Source organism: Drosophila novamexicana, unplaced genomic scaffold (genome assembly GCF_003285875.2).
Source record: "Drosophila novamexicana strain 15010-1031.04,08,12 unplaced genomic scaffold, DnovRS2.1 tig00001929-arrow-arrow-pilon, whole genome shotgun sequence".
NCBI lineage: Eukaryota > Metazoa > Arthropoda > Insecta > Diptera > Drosophilidae > Drosophila > Drosophila novamexicana.
The window spans coordinates 42,426-58,317 of record NW_020824910.1 but is presented as its reverse complement, the minus strand read 5'-3'; the positions used below and the strand labels follow the sequence as shown (position 1 = coordinate 58,317).

Below are 15,892 nucleotides of genomic sequence, written 5' to 3'. Positions count from 1 at the left end.
CAAAACCTTATCAGGCAGCAGCAATCGCTAGTTAATTGCAGTTCGGCTATGTAATCGTCGGGCCTGTCAATTTCCATAGACGTGCCTCAGAAACATGCGCGCTGCATGTGACTGACATTTGCCAAGTATTGCGAAAGTTTGCATTGTGGGATGGTTCTGTAGGTACTGCCACCACCGGGAAGTAGCTGGTGATAAGTTCAAGGTCAAGGGGTTGCGACACAGACGCGCTGTCTTGATATCTACATTTGTATAAGATATGCCACTGCCTGCGGACCCGGCGGTTCGGCGATCGCATCAATAGTTCTCTTTTTTATCAGTTTATGCACCTTTAAAACTCGATTTTGTCTCACATTCAAATGTTTATGGAATATTTTAGGCTTGGCTTATAGTATAATCGATTCGAGAATCCGATTTGAATGGTTCGCTCAAAACCCAGTTTACAGCCTTGGATTGGCTCACAATTTATGAAACATTTACGTCTCTGTTGTAATCGGATATTTATTTATTTAATGCAAGCCAATGTAAGAAGCTGAAATTTCTCAGAAATTCTTAACAGCTGTTCACAAATCACTGATTGTTATAAATACTAACATTGACATGTTATCTGCATGTTATTTATGTAATTAATATTGCATGCTATAAATTGATACTCATCGTGTAATGTAAGAAGCTAACATTTGTGAAGACTGCTTAACAGCTGTCTATATAAACAACACGCTGTTATTAACAGCTTGTTGGTAACATTAGTATGTTATGTGCATGTTAATTAGCTGTTATTATGCTTCGGCTATTAGCCGTGGTTTATTTTTAGGCTCGCATTTTGCGTTTCAGTTAGTAACAGAAATTAACGCACGCGTCTAAAATTAAAATTTAGTCTTACTGATAAATACGAGTTTAAAAAAACAATAAGCCAAATGCCAAATACCCTACACAGTGGTATTTATAGACGTACAAATCTGTCTTATCAGTGGGTACGCCAAGTACAGGTGCACGTTTCTAGAGCAAGCTATGTTTGCTGTGGTATTCCTTTAAGATATTCTCTAAGCACCTGCCTAAGCTTCCTTTTTAATTATCATCAATGCCCAAGGGCAGGGTATACCAGGGTGTCAACTGCAAATGCACTGATCGCAATTTAAATATTAATATAAACAAAATGAAAAATCGAAGAAAAAAAGAAAATATTAATAAATAATCAGAGGTCTTATCATTAAGCGCTTATGTCAGTTTCCATGTGTGTGTGCGTGTGTGTGCGTGAGTGTGTGCGTGCTTTATATGGCGTTGCTCGAATGTTGTGACTTTATCAATAAATATAAACAAAAAAAGGAAAAACAATAAAGAACCTCTATCTGTGGCATGTCGAAGAGTAAATACCCTTGTGGCATATGGCTTAAAAGTGCCTTTAGACAAAAAGCCTCATATCCCAATCGATTGTTTCTGTATTTGAAATGCTATATGCCATATGATATGGGTTTGGTTAAGATATCTTGAGCTATATGATATGGCAGCACGGTCTTGATAAGGTGTATCTCATGTTGAGCTCGCAAAAGCTAAGTTTGATCAAGGAGAAAACATAAGACTGAGTGATATACTTTTGGGTATAGTGATACGATCCTGCTTTAAATCTGAGAGCTCTTTATATTATTTTTATAATATGCATTAAAAACAGATAGACAGACAGATAGGAATAGATTGAGTCGGCTCTTGATGCTGCTCGGGAATATATTTGCTTTAGGGGCCTACGAAGGTTGTGACAAAAGTCGAATACTCTCTGTAAGAGTATAAAAAACACGAACAACAAAAACAAAAGCATAAACATCGCCCGAAATCAAAACAAAATTGAATAATCTAAGGGAAAAGCGTTGCGAATTTGCTTTCGTACTTTTTAGAAGTGAATTATTTCATTCAACGTTTGGAGCTCTATCAAGGTGCGCACTATCTACGCGGCTCTACCAAGTTGAACAAGTGTCTTACCATCTGGATTAATTAATTGGCTAATCCCCAGTTCGACTTCTCAGCAATGCAACTCAACGAGCACCTAAGGCGGATCATCAAAATACTGATATTTGCATTCCTGTGCACCGAAATGCAGACAAGTAAGTTGCGATTCATTTAAAGATCGATTTAAGATCGGTTCAACCAACTCTCTAAATCTCGAGTACTGTTAAGTTCTTCCTTAAAGTTAGGCTACCTATATTCTGTATAAAGTATATAGTATGTTTTCAAGAAATAGAAAAAATAGAATTTTTTCTTTTTGAAACTTGGAATTTTCCCATCAGTTATAAGAGACATAGACATAATATACATATATGATTTACAAATGTATGTTATTCGTATTTAGTTTTCCTATAGATAAGAATCTACACGAAAATAGATCGAGCTTAGAGACTTGAGTTGATTATTCAAGATGGGATTAGATTGTGTCGAGTCTTTCTTTAAAAATGCAAAAAAGTATAAGAAAAGAAAAAACAAAATATTAAGTATATGTGCATACATGTTAAAAAGAAAATACATGTTTTATAGCATCTATTATTAACTAGCTAATATTTATTTATTTCTTAGTTTTAAAAAACATTAATGCATTCATTGGATTTTTCGTGCCTTTTTGAAAAATAAGTTTAGAAATCGCTCACGATTTCTGATTTTATATGATTACACGAGCCCAACTCTGGTCTGAAAACGTACGATTTCTAGGTAGATGTTTACTTTTGCAAGACTTCAAAAATAGCTTTGACGAAAAATAGTTGGGATATCTTTAGAAACAACTCCGCCGCAGTAAAACCCAGACACATTGTGATAAGTTTTAATTAGATATACCAGATATATTATTTCTATGTATTTCAAAGAAACTATGATAACTGTTCTTATCTTTACCATATATATGTATATAAATATAAATATATATATCATAAATTCGCAACTTAATATAGTTTTGCAAACGTGTCCTTATAGCCATGCTCGACTGTGTCTGCAGCTTTAGTTTGTGACAGATTAGAAAAGTCAAGGCCAATTAAAAAAAAAACAATTCATAGTTTCCGGCGTGGTTCTGACCAACAACTATTGGACAGGTAGTACCATAAAACACGCGCGTCGAGCTCTCAAGAGTGGGCGATATCGTTCCCAACGATAATACTAATACCCCTGACAATGGGTGGCACGACAACTATAACGAGACGATCAGCTGATCGGGGAATGCGTTCGCGTCGATAGTGATAAGCCAAATGGATCACACCATATAAAATGCATTGGCGACGTTGCCAAGGCCAATTTTTCACCAGACTTTGATTCTGCTCAAAATTAGCCAAAAGCAGAAACAAAGTTCAAAGTTTGTTAAGAGTGCAAAATGGGTTTCTTATATTATACGAAAATTATTTTATGAAAGAAAAAGCCAGCACTATGTGCTTCGAATTAAACCCATCGGATAATATTTTGATAATTATTGGGGTTGATCTTGGAAACAACAATAGTTCGAAAATGGAAATAATAAATATATATACCCTTACACCACACGGAGAACGATCATTAACTTATCTTTGCATCGATAAATATCGATTTTGAATAATTTTTTTTGAAGCATAGTTCGCAGATAATTAGAGCTAGATATTATGGATACCCTCCGGCTTTTCCTTCGAAATGCCCTTTAGTATATGCACTCATTAGGATGCCGTACGAAAAGTTGAAGCAGATCGGACAATAAGCACCGAATTTATTAAAATATGTTTTTTGCCTAGCAAAGAGATGAATAAGCATTTATGCATTTATTTATAAAAGGAATCGTGAATGTTTGTGTATATCCTAGTCAAGTCCTTCAGTTCTGATCTTTGCATTTATCTTTTCACACCCGCCTCCAGCCTTCACCCATCGCGAGTTGGCAAAACAGCGCGGCATAGGCACGTCCAATGCAGCGGCTGGCAGGCGAAGAGCACCTTACCAGGCCTCCATACGACTGCTTGACCAGGAGCTGGACTATTTTGGAAAGGGTCACATCTGTTCGGGTGCACTCGTGGGTCCCTCTGTGGTGCTCACAGTAGCCCACTGCCTATACAAGTAGGTATAGAATACTTGATCGGCGTCAGATCGAGACTAATCCCACTTTGAAACACCTGCCTTTTAGAAACGACAACAAGAGCTTCTATCATCCCGCCGAGCTGCGCGTCGTGCTGGGCAGCACGCAGCGCTTCGCGCCGACGGCACATGCCCAGGTGTATGGTGTGACCCATGTGTATCAGCCGCCAAAGCAGCTGTCCCTGGCCATACTTATGCTCGATCAGGATGTGCCCGCCCAACAGACGCGCATACAGCCCATATCGCTGCCCGTGGACACACAGCACCTGGAGTCGGATCCGGCGCCTTGGCACATCAGCAGCTGGGGCCTGTCCGGCGATGATGGTCACGAGCTGCACGAAATGCTGAGGCTGCGTGTCCAGCCCTCGCCCTGCCAGGAACTGCAGCAGTTGTGCGTGCAGTATGATAACCAGGCGGAGAATGCCGCCTACGAGTTGGATGCAGGAGCTCCGCTGACCAAGTCCAATCAGCTGCTCGGCCTGCGCAGCAAGTCATCCGCCTTCGTGGACGTTGCCAGCCACGTGGACTGGATACTGGCTCAAACTGGCAATGGCACCAATCAGAATAGCTCCATTTGGGGCATTCTGGGGCTGCTCGTCTTTACCATCTATGTGGTCAAGTGCAGCCGCAAGAGCTTCATTTCGTGAGCGTCGTCCGATCGGCGTTTCGACTAGAATTCGTTTAGGTTTGTGGACATGAAAACTGGTTGCAAAGCTTTCGTTAGCCACTTTGTTTGTTTTCAAAAAACAAATATTTGAAATGTGATAATCGCTATTAGGGGTATGCCGGCAATATCTATATGTGAGAATTCGATTGGCTGGCACTGAATTCAAATTGACAAATCCAATTTTTTACATACATTTTCTTTGCCCATAAAACATATATAATTATTTTTTCTCAAAAAATCTTTATAGAGATTTTAGGCACTACCCCATATAAGTATATTTTTTTTGTTGTTTTTTTTTTTTTTTTAAAATAAATATATGTACGGAATTTCATATATGTACAGTTATAGGTAGAATAAACAATTGATATGCATTTTCCATATTTTATTTGGAATTTTAAACCTTAACGCATTCTTTTTTTTTATCAGATTATATGATATTTTGTGTACATAAAGTAATTGATATCGCATTTGGTACAAAAGTTTTAAAAATAATTAGTTAAGATTTGAGGGAGCGCCCCTATTAAATGGATCGCCTCTATATATACATAATATACAAAAGATGTGCTTTGTTTTTAATTACGAAATCGATTTTTATATTATGCATTAACAGTTAATTTCACATGAGGAGGCAAGCAATAACGGGGTTTTGGGAAATTCCACCCGCATTTGTGGAAAAATCGCGAAAAACGAATATGAGAAACCTTTTTTGAGACGTGCTGCACAGTTTTCCCAGAATCCAAGCCTCCTCAGTGGAGAATGTGATTAAAAGATCTTTATAGAATATACTGAATTTCAATAATTGAGCTGATTGAAAGAAAACATGTTGTATTCCAGTTAAATATATACACATATATATTTATTCCTTCAATGTTTAACAAATATTGAACGATTTATTTGATTAACAATTAACAATTTAATGCAGTTAGGAAATGCAGAAAAATTTAACAACGTTTTTCACAACAAGCTGTCAAATTGAACAGAATGCAACTAATGATAACTAAACAAACAAAGACTAAACAAAATTATTTTCCATAGAGTAGCAACTAGATTAAACAGGCTCTAGTCGAGCAGAGCCTTCACCAGGCTGCAGAAACGCTGGCCGCAGAGCAGCAGAATGGGCGCCGAGGTCGTTAGCTCCTGCCCGGAGCGAAGCAGCGTCCAGGACCACTGGAAATCGGACATGTGCCGGCCATAGGTGCGCTGCTGCCAGCCCTCGATGTGGGCGTAGCTGAAGAGATAGAAATGCTTGGAGCCGGACATGGTCAGCACCAGCAGGTGGCGCTCCTGGGCCACGCTGAAGGGCAACAGCTGCTGGATGCGCGCCGCCAAGCGGAGCTGCTGCAGCGGCACAAACTGCTCGACATCCGGACTGAAGACATGGACAGAAATGTGGCGACAGGTGTGACAGCTGAGCAGCAGCTGATCCGACTGCAGCTCGGCCAGATCGTAGTCACCCTCGATGTGCTGGAGCAACTCAAAGCGTTGACTCTGCGCGTCCAGGCGATGCACAGCCACAACGGGCAGATGCTCAGGCTGCTGCAGTCCGCCGGTCAGCAGCAGCGTTCTATTCCCATTCAGCTGGAGCAGCTTCATCAGGCGGCCAGCCGAGACGGGCTGCACTGACTGCCAATCGCTGAGGCTGCAGTTCGTATGATTCACTCGCAGCACACGCACCTCGTCCGTGCCGCTGATCAGCAGCAGGCTGTAGTCCTGCTGGTCGTGCAGCTGCAGTGCCTCCACATGCTGGCGCAGCCCTAGCGTGTGGGCGTGGCCGCGACAGCTGATGTGCATGCGACTGCGGAACTGCTGCAGCGGCTGGTTGCAGTAGTTCTGCGCCTTGACGCGTATCGCAGCTCGTCCGGAGCTGGCGCGCAGCAGGCGGCTGGCCAGGCTCACGTTGGTGAGGTGCACGCGCTGCTGCCGCGTGGAGAGCTGCGCCAGCAGCTGCTGCAGCTGACAGATGCCGGTCGGCTGTGGCGTTTGGGCAGCCACCAGCTGCAGGATCTCATCAGCGGCGGGCGCGCTCCAAGTCAGCTCCAGGCCCAGCTGCTCATAGTCCAGATAGAGTAGACGCTGGCTATGATTCGCACGATTGCTCTGCAGCTGCTGCTCCAGTTCTTGTAGCTGCTGGCGCAGCTGCTCGCGTGCGTTTAGTGGGCGGTGTCCCAGCTCCAGCTCCATTTGCGGCGCCTGCCTTGATTCACCCATCGCCGCATCTGCGAGCAGGCCACCCGGAAAGCTGGCGCCATCGAGCACCAGGCTATCGATGCTGTAGTCGCGATCCGTGTAGATGCTCTGCTGGTAGCTCTCGCTGAGATCCCTGCCATTGAGGCGCATTATGTGGGCGGGCCCTTGGAATTCGATGCCCCTGGCAAAGGTCTTGGCGCCGCCGACGGCCTGCGGCCGTTGCCCGTGCTTGTAGACCACGCGCTGCAGATCGATGCCATTGATGGTGCGCAGCATTGGGCGCTCGCCGAGCACCAGCCGCTCAAAGTGGAGCGTGTCGAATAGCTCCAAGGCGGCGCCACGCAGCGGCACACGCTGCTCCAGCAGATACTCCAGACTCATGCCGTTGATCTCGTGCAGCTGCAGCTGTTGCTGCAATTGCAGCTCCCTCAACTGCACGGCCGGCCATATGCCGCCGGGCGACTGCTCGTAGATGTTGGCCACTTGGTGGCCACCATTGAGCCCGCCCTGCAGCCGGAGCTGCGTTATGTTCGGTGGCAGCTGGAACCGCAGCTGTGCGCCCATTGGCTGCCCGCTGGAGCGGCGATACAGCGAGGCATTCAGCCGGCGCAGATCGATGCCGTTCAGCAGCTCGAATTGGCCATCCTTGAGCAGGCGAATGGAGCGCGCCCGCACCTCCTGCAGCATTGTCTGCGGCGCCTTTACCAGCTGCGTGACTGGACTCCGACGCAGCAGCGCATCCTTAGCTATGTGGCTAATGTTGAGCCTGCCGGGAAAGCTCTGACCGGCCTGCAAATTACCCAGCAGCGGCTGCTGCAGGATGACGTGTCCGGAGATGATTTGTCTGGCGGCGCGACGACGCACCGCATGCAGACGCAGATAGTCCAGCTGTTGCTGTTGCTGCTGCGAATCGGAGGCCTCGGGCCACAGCGCATCGCCTAGCACCATGAGACGACGCCAGCTGCGCTGCTGCAGCGCAGCCAGCTGGGCATCCAGACGTGGCAGCGGATCGTTGAGTAGGGCACAGCTGAGGCTGCCATTGAGCTGCAGCTCGGGCACATAGAGATCACCCTGCAGTTCAAGTAAAGGCTGGCCCAGGTCCAAGAAGCTGCTGGCTGGCACGCCATTCAGCTGAGCCACATCCACATTGCTCGCCGTCAGACGCGCAAATCTATAGACGCCGCCAATGGACTGCGGCGTGGTGCGCAGCAGCGTATTCTCCAGCAATGCACTCAGATCCAGGCCATTTATGGTCGGCGCGTGGAGCGCATCTGTGATCAGCACCGGCTCCAGAAAGCGCTTTTCGCCCAGGATTAGGCTATTGGCATTCGCGCTCACTAGATTCTTCACATACTCGTCCCAGTGGATGGCATTCAGAGTGCGCAGCTGCAGTGGCCGCTGGAAGCGCACATTGCCCTCGATGATGAGCTGCTTGTGGAGCAGCAGCGGCTGCTCCGGCTCGCCGTCAGCGGAGCTCAGCTTGCCCAGCAGCTCATCGAAGGCCAGGCCATTGAGACGCCGAAAGATCAGTTGCTGCAATTTGGGCATCTGCGGCAGCTCCAGGCGCTGCAGGCTATACGCCGGCTGCAGCAGCTGCGACAGCTCCATATGATTCAGGCGCAGGGCTGTCAGATTGCGACCAATCTCCAGCTGACTCTTGACCACAATGCGCGGGAAGAGCTTGAGATTTGTGAAGTTCTGCGACAACTGACTCTTCAACACCAGCTCCTGAACGGGCAGTCCATTTAGCGCTCGGCTGGAGAGCGTGTCCACGTGCAATGGAGCCTCAAAGCTTTTGTGACCTGTTATGTTGGCCGTCTCGCCCTGATGCACTGCATCCCTCGCCAGCTGCGCTAGACGGCTGCTGTAATTGCCACAGTACACATTTCCATCGATGCGCACACTCATGAATATCAAATGGAGCCGCCTGTGCGCTGCTTGGCTTGGCTCATGTCCAGCTCCGCTGAGCAGATGCTCAGCCGTCGGATGTCCATTGATGTGGTGGGTGCTCAAGGCGCGTGTCGTCACCTTCGCATTGCCAAATGCCAGCGTATCCAGGTGCTAAGCAGATGGGAACTTAATTAAAGCAGGAAAGATCAACTATCGACCCATGCTACCTGCTGAGCTATACGATCTAGTAATTCGATGCTAAACAGATTAATGAATCTAGAGAAATGGATAAGTTTCTCTATTGGAACTTAATTTAAAAATGAAACAGGTATTCGATGTTGAAATCTCTATTCTGAGTGGACATTAAAGCTAAGTAGTGCTGGGTTTAGCGGGAATATCTTGAAAAGCAAAAAGGTGTCCGCTCAAAAACTCAATTTTCGATTGATTCTTCCTTCCTAGGGCTATATTCTAAAGTGATCGGTTGTGGATACGAATTTGCCTAAATACACCAAGTATATGGCAAGAATATATACATATATAGCTATATATATACACCTGCCCTCATGCTTCCCTCTGCCAGCATATGCATTTGCACAAGCTGCTAGAGCCACTTTTTTCACCCTCTACTCACCTGCGGCGTTTGTAGCAACAGGTAATCCACGTGCAAGTCCCGTGCACGTAGAGATTGCCCGCCCAGCTGCAGGCGCGTCTCATTCGTGTCCCGCTGTAGATTGTTAACTGTCAAGGAGCCGTTCAGTATGATCCTGCCCCTGTAATATTGCTGCAGATTGAAAGGACGCTGATCGGCGGCCATTTGACGTGGCGATTTTCTGTCGTTTTCCACGATTATGTCGCCCGAGACGCTTATCTGGTAAATGCGAACGGGCGCTATCAAGATCAATAAATATATCATCAATGTCCAGTATTCCATATTCATTTTTATATAGATATTATTTTCGTTTTGAGAATTTCAAATGTACAAATTGTATTAAAATTTCGAGCTGTGACTAATTTGATTGGCAAGCCTATATTAAAGTGGCCTACTAGGCATATCCCTCCCTCTCTATCTCTATCTCTCTCTCTCTCTCTCTCTCTCTCCTTCTCTCATAACATAACTCACAGCTCTCAACGGATCAGCTTACTAAGATAAGGTATGGTTATATGATCATTCACTCATACACAAGCATATGTATTGTCTATATATAAAACTATTTGTCCTGACCTTCAAACCCATTTTCAAATATCAATGTAAAAACGACCAACCGTTTTATAATGAGCATTATAACAATGCTTTGCTCGTATCTAAGAAGCACAGGGAAAATGTCATGGTGAAGATATCTTGAAAAATAATAAGTTTTTGATACAAGAACCTCACTTTCGACCGATAGTTCCTATGACAGCTATATGATATAGTGACTCGATATTGATAGTATTTCTTTCATATATGAGGAGCATAGTTAAACTATTAAATGCCGAGTTTAGTCAAGATATGTTTATAAACAAAAAATTTTTTCATACAATAATCTTATTATCGACCGATCGTACCTATGGAAACTATATGTTATAGTGATCCGATGTAAATAAGATTTTTTATATATGTAGAGAGCATAGTAAAACTTATAAATGTTCGGTCAAGATATGGTAAAAACCAAAAAAGTTTTCTATACAAAAACTAAATTACCGGGTAAATTTGAGTTTTCCGTGGTCGGAAAATTGGTGGACATGTGAAAAACCAGCTAGTATATATGTATGTAAATACTTGAAACTTACTTTTAATCAGGTTGTTTTTGGCACCGCGAAAGACAATGTCCTTGGCAAAGTTCAAGCCGTTAACGAGATTGGCGTCCAGTTTGGGTGCAATGAAAGCGGACATGAATATGTTGGAGGTCACCACCTGGGGTTGCCTCAAATTGAAGAGCTGCTCCACCAGCTTACCATTGAGTAACGGCGTCTGGAGATTGACCACCCGGGCGCGGGCTTGAAAAACGAGGCGTCCCTCGATCTCGTTGTCACGCGAATGCAGAAAAAGCGAGTCGTAGAACTCAAACCAGGAGATATTGTTGATGCGCTCCACCTGGAGATGTCGCACCACCGTGTGAGCATCCAGCGAGCGCTCTGGCCGCTTGTAGCTGGGCGGGATTAGCAGCTGCTCTGTATGGAGCCGCTTGGTCAGCAGCTGACCCTTGATGCTCAGAATGGGCGGGCTGGACGAGTCCAGATGATAGCCTGAAAGAAAGTAGAAGGCGATTGAAGCTGGCAACCAAAAGTTGAAGGTTAACCCTCACCTGGCAGCAGCTGGCCCTGGTATATGAGGTTCTGGACGTGCAAGCGGTTCACCTTGAGCGTGTCCTGTGCACCCGTGTAGGAGGCGTTGCCCGCGCCAAAGGAACGCGTGCCGCGCCTGACCACGGCGTGACCATATTGTTGACGCAGCCGCTCCATGCGCCGCAGCAGCTGCATGGGACTGGCCAAGTGGGAGCCCTGCAGCTGCACCAGCTGAACGTGCGAGCCGCTGCGTAGATGCAGCGGCTGCGTCAGCCTGCGCGTGTGCTGCTGCTCCAATGACCCCAACAGCTGATGCACTGCATCCAGCTGTTGCTTGCGGCGCAGCAGCAGGCTGCGTAGTCCATTGATGGACTGCTCGAACTCATGGCGATGCTGCTGCACGCTGCTTAGATCTGTTGAGGCAATCAGGATTAGACAAGGACCTAGCCACAATGGCGAGCACAGCTTACCATCGTTGCCCTCCAGATTGGCGGCCAGGATGGTTGCGTCGTTGGCACCGCCCAGCTGCACCATGCGCAGCAATGTGATGCTCGGCTGGCGTCGATAGGACATCAGCAGAAAGCTTTCGTTCTGCGGATTGCGATGCGTGTAGATGCCACTGGGATTGGGATCGGCTCCGAAGCCACTGTAGCAGTCCAGGCGTTGGCTATTGAACACCAGCACCTGCCCGTTGGCGCGGGCCCCGACCAGCAGCTGGCCCAGCTCAGATGCGGCCAGGTGGCTGAACTGCAGCTGCCTCAACACATGCTTGCGGTACACCACAAAGTGGCCCTCGACCATGCGGAAGAGGATGCACGTGCTGCTCGTGCTGCTGTTGCCGCCGGCTCCGGCGCAGGCGAAGAGTAGATTGCGGCCACGGAATCGTGCCGCCAGCACGTGACGCGCCTGCACTGTCAGGCTCTGGCGGCGCAGCAGGCGCAGCGTGGGCGTCAACAGCTCGTAGATGGTCAGCACGAGCTGTGGAGGCAGGGAGGCCACAAATATAGCCGCTTGCAGCTTGTGAACAGTGTATTTGAGGCTTACCTTGGACTGGCCGCGCAGCGCGCGTCCCGTGATTATGTAATGGGGCTGACGTCCTACCACCTGGAACGCTTTGAGGGCGGGCAACGTGAGCTCCTCTACGGGATTGAAATACGTCTCCAGCCACTCGTAGGTTCTATAGGGAGATCAAAAGGCTTGAAACTTGAGCGCATCTTGAAGTGAGCCCAAGGGCCTACCTGCATCTGGTCTGGCTCTGCGTAACGTTGAGGGTCAGCAGCAGCAGCACCTGCTCCGGATTGGGCTGCAGCAGATGCAGCTGCTGCAGGCTGCCGGCCAGAGCGAACTCCTGTATGGGCTCAAAGTGCTGCTGGTTGGCGTCCAGCATCGCCTGCTGTGCCAGCTGATAGAACTCCAGCGACTCCGGCAGCGCGACGGCCAGCAGCAGATACTGGCGCCAGAGTACCACAGCCGCGGCGCTGGCCACTTGCTGGCCCACACGGCCCGTCAGCTCGCCCAGACGCACCAACCGCTTGTCCCGGCCGGCCACTTGCAGCTGGAACAGCTCGTGCCCGTGCAGCACCAGCAGCAGCTGCTGGGCGCGCAGCACATGCAAATGTCGCTCATGACGCAGCTCCATGTCCATGAACGGCAGCCGGATCTCCACGCTCAAGCTGCTGCCGTTGGTATCCCTGTGGCAAACGCTGGGCAGCAGCCTCGTCGGGCCAACAATGGGAGTATCTCCCTGGTCCTGTCCCTGACACTGTGTGGGAAAAGCAGCTCATAGATATTCCTTCTCTATTCTTTTCACTTTCTGGCACTTACCTGTAGGAAATTGAATACACATAGAAGTACGAAAAGCGACTCCATTGATAACATATATGGCCACATATGGAGACCTGGAGTTACTTCGATCTCTGAATTGAACAAACACACTTTACGCACTGCCGAATTCTGCGCATGTGTCGCAAAATTAACACTCTTTGTGGCTGCCGTTCCATGTAACGGTTAACCAGGTATGTATGCTGTAAGGAGAGCGTGAGAACGGAAAGCCAGGTGGAGCGAGCGGGAGAGGGAGAGCGCGATAATGAGAGACTAAGCTGGGCTTTTTCAAGGCTGCACACTGGTACAAAGCACTGAAGACATTGTGCAAATGTAATATGTATTTATTTTATTTTTTATCTTTTCATTTATTTATTGTCGATAAAAACGAGTGGAATCATAATTGTTTAATACATCATGCATATTCGAAATGGACTTGAAATATATAACTGGGATAAGGGAATAATATGCATATTCAACTATTCCTTTGCTTTAAGTTTCGTCCATGAATTTAATATAATATTAAGAATATTTATATTGTATAATAATTCCAATCGATGGTCGTATTTCGTACTTATCGCTAGAACTATCAAATGGGCATTTAATTTCCCGTAATATGTTTGATATCAAAACCGTTTCCATTTTTAGGAGTAATTTGTTATGTAGTTCTTTTAGAAATAGATTTTTTGCATTGACAATCGATACCTGTGCTACGTACTAGTCTAAAATGCTATATCATTAACAAAGCGGACTTTGTTTTCCCGAGATTTTTAAGGGAAAAGATGTGTTACAGTCAAAGATCTGACCCTATTTGTCTGAGTTATACTTAGCATTGACTAAAAGTATGCTATATGAAAATTCTATTCCCGATATTTTTGAAATACTCGTGAGTATTGAATCTTTTGACCAGATTGAACTTCAGTTCAGTTCACAATAAGATATTTTCCTAAGCTAATCGAGCTCCTAACTTTTAGGATGTAAATTTACACACACACACACACACACTCATACACACCTTGTGCAGACGCCTTGAAGCAGAGCCTAAAAATAAATAGCATTGGTAAATGCCATCCATCGATTCTGTTGAGTCAATCAGCTTCGATCATTAGCGGAGGTCATTAAAGGCATTAAATCGGCTGCATAAATGTGCCAGATACGACACACCCCTCGTCGTCACATGCTAATGCCAGCGGAAGAGGAAGAGATTTGGGAAGGAAGAGGGAAAATCACGTAAAAATAAAACCGAAATACCATTAAAAATGTATCCGTGCTTCGACCTCTACTCTAGACGAGAGTGAGGCAATAATTTTCAACTGAATGGATAAAGAAAAAGTGCCCATAAAAGGTAACATGCCATATGGACTGCCTCCAGTGCGATATTGTAAAGCCAAGTTTTATAATAATATAAAAATGCTCATATTCTATATATAAGGGCCTTTTTGTTTTTATAGATACTTAGTATTTATCTTTAAAATTTTCAGCAATAAGTTATTCACAATAACTTTTGATTTCTTCCAGGTTTCATTTCGTAGTGCTGTAAAAAACTTAAAGATAGTGTCTTACATATATAAATAAGTTCCTTAAAGTCTTTCTATATATCTTGAATACTTTCTTTATATCAACCTTTTTTTTCCAAATTTTTAACATAATTTTTCTCAATAGATTAAACATATACATATGCATTGCCAAAGGTCGAACCCCATAGCAGATGTTATACAGCTGCTGTTAATTTATGTGCATTTGCCGTATTTCTTCTTGGTTTTTTCTATACCACATTTGCCACTTGGCCAATTTTGGTCATTTTGACCATTTCGAGCTGCGAGTTTTCGTGACTAATTAGCGAAATTCGCGACATCATCATCATGACAGGCGGCCTCGGACTTACGGTGCGAACAGCCGAATTAAAAGAATATATGAAATAAATAAAGGAGGCCAGACGCTTCTGTGTGCGGTCCCAGGCGCCAAACCCTTGAGTCCATTTCGACTAGTTGGCCAGATGAGTTGGCTCTAACGCCGATGCTCCATTGTCATGCATATCGCACATCAGTCGAGTCTCTCGCACTGATTTGAGTGCTTTCCAATTAGAAACTCGCATGCGATACGAATGCTTCCTCTGTTCCACAACAGGCGCACAAATGTTCCATATGGGCCTATAACATAATGATACCCTACCTGAATTAAGCCCCAGCTGGGTGTATTGAAAACACACTCGACTCAGCATGTGCATAATTTCACTTCTTCTGTTACGAACATTTGTGTGTTATGCTAACGTAAATGTTAATAGCATTAATATAGCATAAGCTTGTTATTTCCTCATCTTAACATCAATAACAGTAAAAAACCATTAACATTAACAGCGTCAACTAAACAGGGAAACTTTAACATGTTTCGGGAAAGCAAATAACTAACTACTAGGATACCTATCGCTAAAACTATCTGTTATATTATATATTCATAACGCTCATTTTCTTTTGTATAGGCTATTTGATAGTCAATGCAACACACTTGCAGCATTCTTATTGGATTTTGTTAGTGCTTGAGGGGCGCAGGGTAAAACTCGCCAAGAACTCGGCACAAACGAAAGGAGAGCCGGTGCCAGAGCGAGAGTGGTTGAGAGTTTGTTGAGCATAGAATGAAAATTCATGGCCGGGAAAATGAGAAATGCACAGGCACAGAGACCCAGAGAGAGAAAGAGAGAGATAGTAAGAGAGCGGCAGAGCGCCTGCTTGCTGTTGCGTATCTACAAGATACACGCGACGTGCCGATGCGCTGCGACTGCGGCCGCGACTGCGACTGCGAGGCAACTAACTGTAAGATCGGCCAGCGTACAGCGGGCTGCCGGCGACTGGCGGACCTCTGAATCATTGTGCAATTTCTCGTCGTGTACGCCGGACGTGCCACTGCCACAAGCAGCAGAAGTCGTCATTCAACAAACGCGCGCTCGCTGCTTCGCCCTCGCGAGGCGTCACAATTTCAATTTTTAAATACACGCGCGCGCCT

At 45.8% G+C, this 15,892-nt stretch overlaps 2 protein-coding genes across 2 annotated transcripts; one reads left to right on the top strand and one right to left on the bottom strand.

Annotated features, from left to right (window-relative positions):
- The first annotated feature begins 1,903 nt into the window (after positions 1–1,903).
- LOC115768681 (serine protease 28) lies at positions 1,904–5,546 on the top strand. The gene is made up of 3 exons (XM_030713365.1): positions 1,904–2,093; positions 3,849–4,044; positions 4,112–5,546. Exons 1-3 carry the CDS (start codon positions 2,018–2,020, stop codon positions 4,707–4,709), a joined length of 870 nt encoding a protein of 289 aa, XP_030569225.1. The 5' UTR covers positions 1,904–2,017; the 3' UTR covers positions 4,710–5,546.
- Positions 5,547–5,620: 74 nt separating this feature from the next.
- Positions 5,621–15,818, bottom strand: LOC115768680. Its single transcript, XM_030713363.1, has 8 exons — positions 15,702–15,818; positions 12,310–12,833; positions 12,116–12,248; positions 11,551–12,049; positions 11,092–11,484; positions 10,577–11,032; positions 9,438–9,694; positions 5,621–8,977 (listed from the first exon to the last, which is right to left on the bottom strand). The coding sequence occupies exons 1-8, from the start codon at positions 15,816–15,818 to the stop codon at positions 5,789–5,791; spliced, it is 5,568 nt and encodes a 1,855-aa protein (XP_030569223.1). The 3' UTR covers positions 5,621–5,788.
- Positions 15,819–15,892: the final 74 nt, after the last annotated feature.

What these genes read in the sequence shown, in the direction of transcription:
- LOC115768681 (XM_030713365.1), top strand. Translation starts at nt 2,018, where the DNA reads ATGCAACTCAACGAGCACCTAAGGCGGATCATCAAAATACTGATATTT. An exon ending in GTGCACCGAAATGCAGACAA is followed by an intron (nt 2,094 to 3,848) that starts GTAAGTTGCGAT and finishes ACCCGCCTCCAG; the next exon opens with CCTTCACCCATCGCGAGTTG. An exon ending in GTAGCCCACTGCCTATACAA is followed by an intron (nt 4,045 to 4,111) that starts GTAGGTATAGAA and finishes CCTGCCTTTTAG; the next exon opens with AAACGACAACAAGAGCTTCT.
- LOC115768680 (XM_030713363.1), bottom strand. Translation starts at nt 15,818, where the DNA reads ATGACGACTTCTGCTGCTTGTGGCAGTGGCACGTCCGGCGTACACGAC. An exon ending in CCTGGCCGCCAATCTGGAGG is followed by an intron (nt 11,485 to 11,550) that starts GCAACGATGGTA and finishes TTGCCTCAACAG; the next exon opens with ATCTAAGCAGCGTGCAGCAG. An exon ending in CAAAAACAACCTGATTAAAA is followed by an intron (nt 9,695 to 10,576) that starts GTAAGTTTCAAG and finishes TGATCTTGATAG; the next exon opens with CGCCCGTTCGCATTTACCAG.